The sequence below is a fragment of the Thalassophryne amazonica genome, chromosome 9 (assembly GCF_902500255.1).
Source record: "Thalassophryne amazonica chromosome 9, fThaAma1.1, whole genome shotgun sequence".
In the NCBI taxonomy this organism is placed as follows: domain Eukaryota; kingdom Metazoa; phylum Chordata; class Actinopteri; order Batrachoidiformes; family Batrachoididae; genus Thalassophryne; species Thalassophryne amazonica.
In genome coordinates, this window is record NC_047111.1 from 54,284,578 (window position 1) to 54,298,785 (window position 14,208).

General features: G+C 41.3%; 1 protein-coding gene across 1 annotated transcript; it reads left to right on the plus strand.

Annotated features, from left to right (window-relative positions):
* The first annotated feature begins 11,853 nt into the window (after positions 1 to 11,853).
* On the plus strand, positions 11,854 to 13,360 carry pou4f3 (POU class 4 homeobox 3). The gene is made up of 2 exons (XM_034177417.1): positions 11,854 to 11,988; positions 12,254 to 13,360. The coding sequence occupies exons 1-2, from the start codon at positions 11,872 to 11,874 to the stop codon at positions 13,187 to 13,189; spliced, it is 1,053 nt and encodes a 350-aa protein (XP_034033308.1). The 5' UTR covers positions 11,854 to 11,871; the 3' UTR covers positions 13,190 to 13,360.
* The last annotated feature ends 848 nt before the right edge of the window (positions 13,361 to 14,208 follow it).

A 14,208-nucleotide genomic window follows, 5' to 3' on the forward strand; every position in this document is an offset into this window, starting at 1 on the left:
CTTGTTGAAAATGGTGTCAATAGCGTTCAGAGACCAGCTGATCAATTCCATGGTTAATCCAATATAGTTTGAAGAATTCACAGTCCGGTGAAGTAGGGACTTTGAAGGTTGGAGCAGAGATAGAAGAGAGAGGAGAGAGGAGGAGATGCGACTGCCCTCGCCGGAGTCCCAAGCAACTGGATTTCTCGATTGTTTTGTGCCATTTCTGGATTGTTTTGTGCCTTCGTCTACCATAAGAGCAAACTTTACACTGCTGCGCGGCGCTTTGTTGTAAAAGGCAGCTTTGTGTATCTACATATCTATCTACATATCCATGTCCATGAAAAACTTTCACATCATTTGTCACATTCCAACAAAAGAGTTGTCGTTATAGCATTTATTTTATCATCCAGAATATGTGAAATACCTTGATTATGTGCATCCGTTGATGATTACTGAATAAAAACACTGATTTCACATAGTTACTCTGCATAGATGATGGTTTCTACTTTTACATGACATGAATGACCTGCATTTTTAAGGGTGAGGTTAAGTTCATGTATAAGTTACCTATAATTAACGCTGGTATCCAGTGCTTCCAGGTAGCAGATGATATAAGGAGCTACTTGACACTCAACTATAGGCCAAATAGATAAAACACAAAGATTCTGAAACCCACAGGTGGGTAACAGGAGGGTAACCCTGATTTCAGTGAGTAAAAGTCCAACCTGTCCATCTGTTTTCCATCTCTGCTGGAAACTATACAACCATATACTGAGTGAAACTCTGTGTGTGGACTGAAGTACATTCTACATCCTTGAAATGTCGACATGCATTGATTCACTCTCAGGCTGGTGACTGCTTTTAAAAAAATCAAAAAGAATGTAATATGGGAACTTTGCTATTTTCTCCTTCTGTTCTTTTCACAACCACTTTTATCTTTGACTGGTATGACTACTCATTGGCTTGCGGGTGTGCTTGTCTTTTCAGTCATGACAAATTTCTTGTCTAAAAAAACCACACACACACACACACACACACACACACACACACACACACAACTGTATCACCTTGTTATGCCACAGGATAAACATACAGAAAGTCGGGTTCACACGTTTGGAAGGTAACCCAGCGTTTGTACTGTTGTCTCTGTGCACCACCACTGTGCAAGTGAAATGAAGCAAACAAGATGTGCTTGTAATGTCGACTTTTAGCTTTAATATAACGGCTTTTTTTGTTAAGGTCTTTTTATTTTTTTTATTACAATTTACAGTTTACAATTTAAATAGGTCCAACAAAACAAGAAAAACAGGACACTAAAACCACTTCAACCCCAGCCCACCCCACCCCTCTTTTTCCCAAATACCAAACTCATGGTGTTAACAATATAATAAGACATAACCAAGCATTATAAAGGACAAAACAACAGCAACAGATAGATACCACTGAAACAATAGTAATAAAAGTGGAAAAAAACAGAGGTTTACACAGCCCAATCTCTTTTTCCGTGCCCCCGTCATGAAAAGTGCCCGTTTTTCATGACATGGTTTTTTTATTTTGCTATTTATAATCCTCCCCTTCTCCTAACTCAAACCATAACCATAGCTAAGTGTCTACCCTGCCCTAACCATAACCCCTCTGCAGAGATTTCATCTTCTAAATAGACAATAAAAATACAACATGTTTGCACTGTAAATTTTACATGATTTATGTAAAACTATTTACATATTCACTGTAGTTTTTACAGAATACCAGTGGCAACCACAGCTGCCAGAATGTTTCTGTAAAAACAAGTGCATTCAGGAATTCCAGTCATCTGCATATAGTCCCTCAAATTTCAGAGCCCATAAGTAACTGGACAAAATAAATCAGTAATATTCAGGTGTGGGAACTGAGATGGCCATTCCAGAATGTTGTACTTGTTCCTCTGCATGAATGGCTTAGTAGATTTTGAGCAGTGGTTAGGGTCGTTGTCTTGTTGAAAGATCCATCCCTGCTGCAACTTCAACTTTGTCACTGATTAATGACAATTGTTCTCAAGAATCTGCTGATATTGACTGGAATCCATGTGGCCCTCAACTTTAAGAAGATTCCCAGTACCTGCACTGGCCACACAGCCACACAGCATGATGGAACCACCTCCAAATTTGACTGTAGATAGCAACTGTTTTCTTGGAATGCTGTGTTCTTTTACAGCCATGCATATTGCCCCTTGTTATGTCCAAATAACTCAATTTTAGTTTTATCAGTCCACAGCACCTTATTCCAAAATGAAGCTGGCTCATCCAAATGTGCTTTAGCATACCTCAAGACACTCTGTTTGTGGCGTGTATGCAGAAAAGGCTTCCTCTGCATTACAGCATCATACAACATTTCCTTGTGCAAAGTGAGCTGTATAGTTGAACGATGGACAGAGACACTATCTGCAGCAAGATCAAATTGTAGGTCTTTGGAGCAGGTCTGTGGGTTGACTGTGACTGTTCTCACCATCCTTCACTTCAGCTTATCTGAGATTTTTATTGGCCTGCCAATTCGGGCCTTACCTAGTGCTGTGCCTGTGGTCTTCCATTTCTTCACTATGTTCCTCACAATGGAAGCTGACAGTTGAAATCTCTGAGATAGCTTTTGGATCCTTCCCCTAAACCATGATGTTGAACAATCTTTGTTTTCAGGTCATTTGAGAGTTGTTTAGAGGCTCCCATGTTGCCACTCATTAGAAGAGATGCAAAGAGGAGAAACATTTGCAAATGGCCATCTTAAATACCCTTTCTCATGATTGGATTCACCTGTGTAAGGAGGTCATGGGTCAGTGAGCTTACCAAACCAATTTTATGTTCTAATAATTAGTGCTAAATGTATTCAAATCAATAAAATGACAAGGGTGCCCAAATTTATGCACCTGCCTAATTTCGTTTAAATAATTATTGCACACTTTCTGTAAATACTAGAAAGTTCAATTTTCTTCTCAAATATCAGTGTATTCATCTGCCATATGGTATATTTAACTGAAATTTCTGATCCAGACAACCAATGATTTATAAAGGAAAATCATGAAAATTATTCATATATATATATATATATATATATATATATATACATACAGTGGGGAAAATAAGTATTTGACCCCTTGTCAGTTTTGCAGGTTTTCCCACCTACAAAGAATGGAGAGGTCTGTAATTTTTATCATAGGTACACTTCAACTGTGAGAGACAGAATCTAAAAAAAAAAAAATGTTAAGGGCCCTGTCCGACTGGGGAGAGGATTAATTGCGCATGAATTGAGTATACAAATCGCGGGCGTTCGTTGTCGTCCGCAACAAAAATGGCCAAAAATGACAAATGTCCCAGTATGAATTACGGATATATTAATAATATATAGCGAATATATGATGAACAATCACGGTTATATAACGCATGTAGTGAGGAAACTGATCTGACACATTGAGATTATCATGGCAGCATTACGGGTGTATTATGAATGCATTGCGCACATGTTGCGCGTGCACGGCATCTGCATTGCTGTCATAAAAGAAGCGCACTCGGGCCGTCGGCATCACTATTCACACTAACAATACAGCCTCTGGAGCATTTGCTGGACTTGGACAAGTTGATCACAGAGTTAATGTTCATTTTGTCATGCAAGGGTTAACTGTTCATGAGTTTGTGGAGCGGGAGGGGGGAAGCCGCTTGGGGTGTGAGACAGTGTTTTTTTTTTTTGAGTGAGTTGTGGCTAAAACACCAACTCTTCCTTTTGTTGGTGTTAAATAAAAGTCCTGGATTGCAGCAGCTATGTCTTTGTGGAGCTATACAGTCGGACCGGCACTGACTGGCAGGTATGTTGCTTTCTGCCACACTTTGGTTTTACGTGACGTGTTTGTTATGCATTCACAGATTGTCCGCAAATCAGCTGCAAAGCAGATGTAATAACAACGCTTTATTCGTGGCCAATTTGTATGCATTCACTACAACATATTTTAGTTTGTGATGTGGACATGATGGGCACACAATATATCTGTTTTACACTCTGTCCCGGTCCGCTGCCAAGCTGCAAATCCCCATCAGTTGTTGATATCAGCGGTTAACGGCAGATATACAGCGCATAGAGTGAGTATGTAAGGTGGATGTCATTCGCATTCAGATTTTTGAACAGCTCAAAAATCCTGTCTGTGGACATGCGTGCCTCTGTGGATGATCACGGGCGTGTTTGGATGTCAGCCGACTCATACAGGCATGTTATACGGATATTGCAGATGTTTGGCAAATATGAGCCAATCTTTTGCGCAATCCATACGCAAATCCTTCTAAATGCCAGTGGGACAGGGCCCTAACATCTGGTACAGTAGTCTTTGTTTGTAATTACAGAAGTCAAACGTTTCCTGTAGTTTTTCACCACGTTTGCACACACTGCAACAGGGATTTTGGTCCACTACTCCATACAGATCTTCTCTAGATCTTTCAGGTTTGGAGTTTCAGCTCCCTCCAAAGATTTTCTATTGAGTTCAGGTCTGGAGACTGGCCAGGCCACTCCAGGACCTTGAAATGCTTCTTACGGAGTCCCTCCTTAGTTGCCCTGGCTGTGTGTTTGGGGTCATTGTCATGCTGGAAGACCCAGCCATGACCCATCTTCACTGTGCTTACTGAGGGAAGGAGGTTGTTTGCCAAAATCTCGCAATACATGACCCCATCCATGCTCCCTTCAATACAGTGCAGTTGTCCTGTCCCCTTTGCAGAAGAGCACCCCCAGAGTATGATGTTTCAACCCCATTGCTTCATGGTTGGGATGGTTTTCTTGGGATTGTTCTCATCCTCTAAACATGGTAAGTGGAGTTGATTCCAAAAAGCTCTATTCTGGTCTCATCTGACCACATGACCTTCTCCCATGCCTCCTCTGGATCATCCAAATGGTCACTGGTGAACTTCAAACGGGCCTGGACATGTGCTGGCTTGAGCAGGGGGCCTTGCTGCCCTGCAGGATTTTAAACCATGACAGCATCATGTGTTACTAATGCAATCTTTGTGACTGTGGTCCCAGCTCTCTTCAGGTCATTGACCAGGTCCTCCTGTGTAGTTCTGAGCTTTCTCAGAATCATCCTTACCCCACAAAGTGAGATCTTGCATGGAATCCCAGACCGAGGGAGGTTGACAGTCATCTTGTGTTTCTTCCACTTTCTAATAAATAATCATAACAGTTGTTGTCTTCTACCAAGCTGCTTGCCTTTGTCCTGTAGTCCTTCCCAGCCTTGTGCAGGTCTACAGTTTTGTCCCTGATGTCCTTAGACACCTCTTTGGTCTTGGCTATGGTGGACAGGTTGGAGTGTGATTGATTGAGTGTGTGAACAGGTGCCCTTTATACAGGTAACAAGTTCAAACTGGTGCAATTAATGCAGGTAAAGAGTGCAGAATACGAGGGCTTCTTAAAGAAAAATTAACAGGTCTGTGTGAGCCAGAATTCTTGCTGGTTGGTAGGGGATCAAATACTTATTTGCAGCAGTAACATACAAATAAATTATTAAAAAATCATACATTGTGATTTCCGGATTTTTTTTTTTTTTTTTTTTTTTTTTTTGATTATGTCTCTCACAGTGGACATGCACCAAAGATGAAAATTTCAGACCCCTCCATGATTTCTAAGTGGGAGAACTTGCAAAATCGCAGGGTGTTCAAATACTTATTTTCCTCACTGTGTATATATATAGAGACATGGAACTGATAACGTTCGAAGAGCCTTAAACCTCCAAATAGTCGCACAGAAAAGAAACACCCCATCAATGCTTCTCGGCTTGGATGCTGAGAAGGCATTTGATCGGGTAGACTGGGACGTTCTATAGCAGACACTAAGATACATGGGCTTCAATGATGTGTTTATAAAATGGGTCCAGACTTTTTATAAGAATCCAAGGTCACGAGTGAGGGTCAATGGTCATTGCTCTGATTTTTTTCCATTGGGACGCGGCACTAGGCAGGGCAAAATTCTCTCTCCCTCTTTATTTGCTCTGTATATATAGAACCATTAGCCAAACTTATAAGATCCAACCCTTCCATACAGGGAATAAGAGATGAATCCAATGTACAACATAAACTGTCGCTTTTTGCAGATGATATTTTGTTATTCCTGGAGAATCCTATAATTTCTGTTCCTGCTCTGCTCTATAGCCTTGAAGAGTATAGTTTGGTATCAGGTTATAAAATCAACACTAACAAGTCGGAAGCTTTAATGATTTCAGGGAATTGGCCATCACAATTGAATAATCTGGTTTCATTTAGACACTCCAAACAAGGGTTCAGATACTTAGGAGTAATTCTCACATCTAAGACTACACAGTTATTCCCAGCTAACTATGATAAATTGCTGAAAGAAATTAAGATGGACTTAAACAGATGGGATGTACTACCGCTCTCTCTCCTGGGGAGAACTGAATGTATAAGAATGAATATTCTTCCTAGACTATTATTTCTCTTCCAAAACATCCCTGTTTTAATCCCACAATCCACTTTTAAATTATTGAATAAATTAATTTCAAAATTTATTTGGCAGAACAAAAGACCACGAGTACGTCTTAAAATCTTAATGAGTCCTAAGGAAAGTGGAGGATTAAATCTGCAGAACTTCAGACTGTATTATTGGGTGGCCCAAATTAAAGCTATAGTGGCATGGATCATTAGTGATCCAGAGAAGCAATGGGTCTCTATGGAAGAATATTCTGTACCAGGATTTACCCTAGCACAACTTCCATTTCTCAGCATGCAGACAATGAAAAAAATTAAAATTACAAATATTTGGGTAAAATACACCTTAACAATTTGGAGTTGGATTCAAAAGCAGTTAAAGGGAAAGGTTGTTCTCTCACGAGCTATGCCCATTAGTGGAAATATGGAGTTTTTTCCTTCCTTTTTAGATAGTGGTTTTCATGGGTGGGCCAAGAGGGGACTTATCACACTGAATCAGTTATTTGATGGAAATGTTATGAAAAGTTTTGTTCAACTAAAAGCTAAATTTGAGTTACCAACAAGCGATTTTTATAGGTATTTACAAATAAGAAGTTACATCACAAAACATACAGACTGGGAATATATTAGAAGAGAATCTACAAACATAGAAAAACATTTTATCAATTTGGTTGAAAATGCAGGGGTAATGAAAAAACAAATTTCATTAATGTACCAAAAATTGTTGATTGATATGGCAGACAACACGCAACACATAAAACAGCAATGGGAAATGGAGCTAAATGTCACTTTAGAGGATGCTGTTTGGAGGGATATTTGCTCTGGTTGCCATAGGGGAGTGGGCAGTCAAAGTTGGAAGGAGTTTGATTGGAAGATGAAAATTAGATTTTTCAGAACACCATTGAAGTCCTTCCACTTCAAAGTAAATGTCAATGACAAGTGCTTGAGAAATTGTGGATTTGTGGGAGACCAAACCCACATCTTCTGAGACTGAGATCTACTGGAAAAATATTAAAAGCAAAGTGGAGAATACAATGAAAGTGAGCATCTTTCTGGACCCTACTATTTTCTTATTGGATGTTTTTCCAGACAACTTTTCCCAGGATCAAAAACTTCTGCTTCACCTTCTTTTGATGACTGCAAGAAAAATGATCACAATTTATTGGTTGAAACCGGAATCTCCCACAGTTGAACAATGGACTCAAAAAATCAAACATATGTATATGATGGAGCGGTTGACAGCTCAACTTCATTTAAAGGCTCTGGTCTTCGATAGAAGATGGGGGCCAATTATTGACTTTCTTAAATAGAGCATAAGCCTACACCTTTGTTTTCAATCTTTAATTGTATGTATTTTTATGTGATGCCCAGTCTCAGGACAATGATAATGTTATTGTCTTTGAAATGACAATAAAGTAAAAAAAAAAAACACAGAAAATGTGGCTTTTATTTCTTTTGATATAACATGCAAATATTTTGACGACTGTTATTTTTGTTTCATCTGTTGTTCTTATCGTCAAAATGACATAATTTCTTAATAAGTTGTGTCTTTTATGAGAATTTTGTCTTTGTGAGCCATATCCCCCCATATATATATATACACACACACACACACACACACATATATATGTGGCTGTCAAAGAAAATGCTTTTTATTAAAAAAATTAAATAAAAATAAAAACATAGGCCGCACACCTTAAACATAATACGAGGTCTGTGATGAAAAAAGCGGTCCTTTTTATTTTTTTCAAAAAATAAATGGATTTGATTCATATGTTTTTATGTCAGACAAGCTTGAACCCTCGTGCGCATGCGTGAGTTTTTTCATGCGTGTCGGTGACGTCATTCGCCTGTGGGCAGGCCTTGAGTGAGGAGTGCTCCACCCCGCCCGTCAGAATCTCTTTGTCTGAATAGCCGCTGCGGACGGCGCGCGTTGCTTTATCAACATTTTTTCTGGACCTGTGAGGGATATCCGAGTGGACACTATTCGAGAAATTAAGCTGGTTTTCGGTGAAAAGTTTAATGGCTGATGAGAGATTATGGGGTGTTTCTGTCGCTGTAAGGACTTCCCACGGAGCGGGACGTCGCGCAGCGCTTCCAGGCGCCGTTGTCGGCCTGTTTCGACCTGAAAACATCCTAATTTAAGGCTTAATTCACCCAGGACGTTGTGAAAGAACAGAGAAGATTCAGAACAGGCCGGCATGAGGACTTTATGTGGACATTCCACTGTTTAAGGACATTTTGTAATGAAAGACGTGCGCGCAGCTACGTCTCACAAATCACACGTGATTCAAATCCATATGGTTTTTGAAAAAAATAATAAGGTCCGTTACTTTTATCACAGACCTCGTATACCACTTTCCTGATTTTGTGCATTAGTTCATATGGTGTGGTTTCAATTTCTTAATTCTCAGCCAAGAAGTGGTATTGATTGTGAAAAAAGAGGATGTTTGATAAGACAGGAGAAGAATAACCCTGCTCAGAATTTGAAAATGTGGTCCCTTTTTTTTTTTTTTTTTTTTTTTTTGTAGGCTTAAAAAGTACTCTTTATCATCTAAATAACATTTTCAACCAGGTGATCACCTACTGAAATAAAGTGAAAAAGTGGTGCCATGTGTCAATAAAGTTATTTATTTATTTATTAAGTTAAATAGAGTATAGTTCAGGAATTAGTGTTTTGCATCATGGTGTCAAATATTATGTGATGGCACAGAGAAAGCTGCTGCTCTGGCTGGTACTATCATACATTTTTCATAACTAGTTACACTCACCAGCCACCCGTTCAATTGCTTGTTTACACAAATAATTAATCAACCATTCACAAGGCAGCAACTCAGTGCATTTAGGCATCTAGAAGACAACTTGCTTAAGTACAAACTGAGCATCAGAATGGGAAGAAAGGGGATTTACAGTAGTATTCAGAATAATAGTAGTGCTATGTGACTAAAAAGATTAATCCAGGTTTGAGTATATTTCTTATTGTTACATGCAAGACCAAGCATTCATGATATGCACACTCTTAAGGCTATGAAATTGGGCTATTAGTAAAAAAAAGTAGAAAAGGGGGTGTTCACAATAATAGTAGTGCGGCATTCAGTCAGTGAGTCTGTCAATTTTGTGGAACAAACAGGTGTGAATCAGGTGTCCCCTATGTAAGGATGAAGCCAGCACCTGTTGAACATGCTTTTCTCTTTGAAAGCCTGAGGAAAATGGGACGTTCAAGACATTGTTCAGAAGAACAGCACAGTTTGATTAAAAAGTTGATTGGAGAGGGGAAAACTTATACGCAGGTGCAAAAAATTATAGACTGTTCATCTACAATGATCTCCAATGCTTTAAAATGGACAAAAAAAAACAGACGCATGGAAGAAAATGGAAAACAACCATCAAAATGGATAGAAGAATAACCAGAATGGCAAAGGCTCACCCATTGATCAGCTCCAGGATGATCAAAGACAGTCTGGAGTTACCAGTAAGTGCTGTGACAGTTAGAAGACGCCTGTGTGAAGCTAATTTATTGGCAATAATGCCCCGCAAAGTACCTCTGTTAAATAAAAGACATGTGTAGAAGAGGTTACAATTTGCCAAAGAACAAATCAACTGGCCTAAAGAGAAATGGAGGCATATTTTATGAACTGATGAGAGTAAAATTGTTCTTTTTGGGTCCAAGGGCTGCAGACAGTTTGTGAGACGACCCCCAAACTCTAAATTCAAGCCACAGTTCACAGTGAAGACAGTGAAGCATGGTGGTGCAAGCATCATGATATGGGCATGTTTCTCCTACTATGGTGTTGGACCTATATATTGCATACCAGGTATCATGGATCAGTTTGGATTTGTCAAAATACTTGAAGAGGTCATGTTGCCTTATGCTGAAGAGGACATGCGCTTGAAATGGGTGTTTCAACAAGACAATGACCCCAAGCACACTAGTAAACGAGCAAAATCTTGGTTCCAAACCAACAAAATGAATGCCTCGCAGATGTGAAGAAATCATGAAAAACTGTGGTTATACAACTAAATACTAGTTTAGTGATTCACAGGATTGCTAAAAAAGTAGTTTGAACATAATAGTTTTTAGTTTGTAGCGTCAACAGCAGATGCTACTATTATTGTGAACACCCCCTTTTCTACTTTTTTTTTACTAATAGCCCAATTTCATAGCCTTAAGAGTGTGCATATCATGAATGCTTGGTCTTGTTGGATTTGTGAGAATCTACTGAATCTACTGGTACCTTGTTTCCCATGTAACAATAAGAAATATACTCAAAACCTGGATTTATCTTTTTAGTCACATAGCACTACTATTATTCTGAACACTACTGTAAATGACTTTGAATGTGGCATGGTTGGTGCCAGACGGTCTGGTCTGAGTATTCAGAAACTAGTAATCAACTGGGATTTTCATGCATAACCATCTCTAGGGTTTACAGAGAATAGTCTGACAATAGAAGCAATCCAGTGAGCAGCAGTTGTGAGGACAAAAATGCTTTGTTGATGTCAGAGGAGAATGGGCAGACTGGTTGAATGGTCAACTGCATGATGTCAAAATGGACCAACATCTCTGAGGAATGTTTCCAACACCTTATTGAATCTATGACACAAAGGATTAAGGCAATTCTGATGGAAAAAGGTGGTCCAACTTGGTATTTGCAAGGTGTACCTAATAAACTGGCCGGGGAATGTATAGTAGTCCTTCTAAAATATCTACGAGACTTCATCCCTCCAAGTGAGCCTGATCAACCCAGTCTCATGGCAGTTCATGGGACTGGGTTACGAAAAGTACATTAATCTATGGGTTCGTAAATGGGGTGCATTTCGTAACGGGGGCATGAATTCATTTTATGATGGGAAGCACAAAATGTGGAGTGAAAAGAGGGAAGTCTGGGGGGGTCATGGTTAACATTTGGGGAGGGTACACACACTATGTGGTTATGGTTAGAGTGAGGAGAAGGAGAAGATTAGAAATAGCAAAATTATAATAATAATAAAAAAAACCTGGCTGGGCTGGCCTGATAGAACCCAGTCCATGTCCTGGCCCATCGCCCATAAGGCCTGTTTTCCTGTAAAAGGTTTATAAGAATGTGACCCCTAGGTGTCCTCTAAATTAAGGGTCACCACTTCAAGTCTAACTTTGAAAGTTTTGTGATACCATTGAAAGAAGTTCACCTTTCATTCACAGGTGATTTGTGTTTTTTTCTCTCCAGAACCACTCCACAAGGGAAAAAAAAAAAAAAACTTTTTACCTTGTAAACTGATCAGAGGAGCAGGTGGGAGGGAGGCTGAAAGAGAAGGAGGGAGAGAGAGCGACAGAGGGAGAGGGAGGGATGCCAGGAGGTGAGCAGCTCAGTGCGCTGAAGGAGCGCAGAGAGGAGCTCCGCGGCGGTCCGCTCAGGGGCCGCACTGCCTGCGAGGCGCTCGCAGGAGGAGGACGAGGAGGAGGAGGATGACCATGAACGGCAAGCAGCACTTCTCCATGCACCCGGCTCTGCACGAGCCCAAGTATGCCGGCCTGCACGCAGGCTCGGAGGGCATGCGCAGAGTGTGCGTGCCCGGGCCGCAGGTACGTTTGCACTCACAGCGGGGGGGAATGTGTGTAAAGATGTTTTGGACAGGACTCTGTTCTCCTCCTCATCCTCTCCTTCCTGCTCCTCCCCTCAATGTTTTCATATTAATTTTTATGACCCGCGCGCTGAGGAGCCCCCCCCCACACACACACACCACCCCTCCTCGGCTCTGCTTTGCTTTTTGGAAAAGAAAAAAAAAAATGTTTTTCAGATCTTGACACAATTCCCCGCTGACTGCGCTTTGCGCACTCTTGCTTGCAGCTGCAGGGCAATATATTCGGAGGCTTTGATGAGAGCCTGCTGGCGCGCGCGGAGGCTCTGGCGGCTGCTGACAGCATCGTCTCTCACGGCAAGAGCCACGCGTTCAAAGCAGACCTGACTTACCATACCATGAGCAGTGTCCCCTGCACCTCAGCCGCCTCCTCGTCCTCCACCGCCGCGCCCGCCCCCCACGTCCCCTCCCACCACCACCATCACCACCACCTGGGCCAGACCCTGGAGGCCGGAGACCTCCTGGATCACCTCTCCACCAGCCTGGCCGTCAGCGGGATGGGCGCGCCGCCGGAGCCTCCGGGGATGACGGCGCCGTCGCACCATCACCACCATCACCACCACCACCACCACCTCCAAACGATGGGTCAGCTCCACCAGGCCATGGCCACCATGGCGCACCCGCACTCCTTGTCCGTGCACGGCGGCATGGCGTGCGTCAGCGACGTGGAGTCCGATCCCAGAGAGCTGGAAGCGTTCGCGGAGCGCTTCAAGCAGCGGAGGATCAAACTCGGGGTGACCCAGGCGGACGTCGGGTCGGCGCTCGCCAACCTGAAGATCCCGGGCGTGGGGTCGCTCAGCCAGAGCACCATCTGCAGGTTCGAGTCCCTCACTTTGTCCCACAACAACATGATCGCGCTGAAGCCGGTCCTGCAGGCCTGGCTGGAGGAGGCCGAGGCCGCGCACCAGGAGAAGAGCAGCAAGCCGGACCTTTTCAACGGCAGCGACCGCAAGCGAAAGCGCACGTCTATCGCCGCGCCGGAGAAGCGATCTCTGGAGGCTTACTTCGCCATCCAGCCTCGGCCCTCCTCGGAAAAAATCGCAGCCATCGCGGAGAAACTGGACCTGAAAAAGAACGTGGTTCGAGTGTGGTTCTGCAACCAGCGTCAGAAACAGAAGCGAATGAAATACTCGACCGTGCACTGACTGACTGCCGCGCGTCATGAATAAAAGAGCCTGCTGCATTTTTGATCGAGTGATTAATAATAAGATGACTAACAGGGACTCATCACGTGTCACCTGGGATTATATTTAAAAAGAGAGACTTAATTCAGATTTTATCTCACTCGTTCTTGTTGCACTTTTTTGGGGGGAGATTTTATTGGACTTTCTGAATGATTGTGTTGTCTGTGAGGACGCTCATGTTGATGGTGTTATTTCTGCACAAAAATGAATTTAAATCCTCCAAGAGTATTTGTCACATTCAGGAATAATTAGTCGCACATTTTGAAATGTACACTTGGATTTTAAAAGCTGATGGAGAAGTTAAAGTGGATATTTAAGAAAAAAAGAGAAAACTGAATATTTTTTGTTAAAATCAATTCTTTATTTCCTTGAGCTCACCATTATTTAACTATTTTAAAAGTGAATTAATCCGTTACAGGCTTAAAAAAAACCCCAAACAAATCTCTGTGAGTTGTAATAAATAAAACACCGTAGTCACACTTTCACAACTGATGTCACAGATTTATTTATTTTTTAATGTCATATGAAGCACACCAGTGTTGATGTTTTGGAAGCGTATACATATATTTATTTACGTGTTTTGAAGTATTTTCTGATCACTATTCCACCTGATGAAAAATGTGTGAACTTTAAACTTAATAAATGATTGGATATTTTATTATTTATTTGTGCTTTAATTCAGTTCTTGCACCCATTATTTGTAAAACATGACACACTGTGCAACAATTATTATTTTAAAAACTAAAAAAAACACACACCACAGCTTCTCTCTTTTGGTTTACAGTTTGCCTGCGATAAAAAAAAAAAAAAAAAAATCTTTGTAAACTCTTTATTTTATTTATGGCGCCTATTTTATTCATGAATGCCCAAACCTCTGCTGGTATTAAAAATGCATTGTCATGTATGATCCACGTGCGACGGAAATAAAAGCGCATTCTCTGTGTGCGCAGAGCGCGCGCCGTTAATGGCCCCTTCCTCTT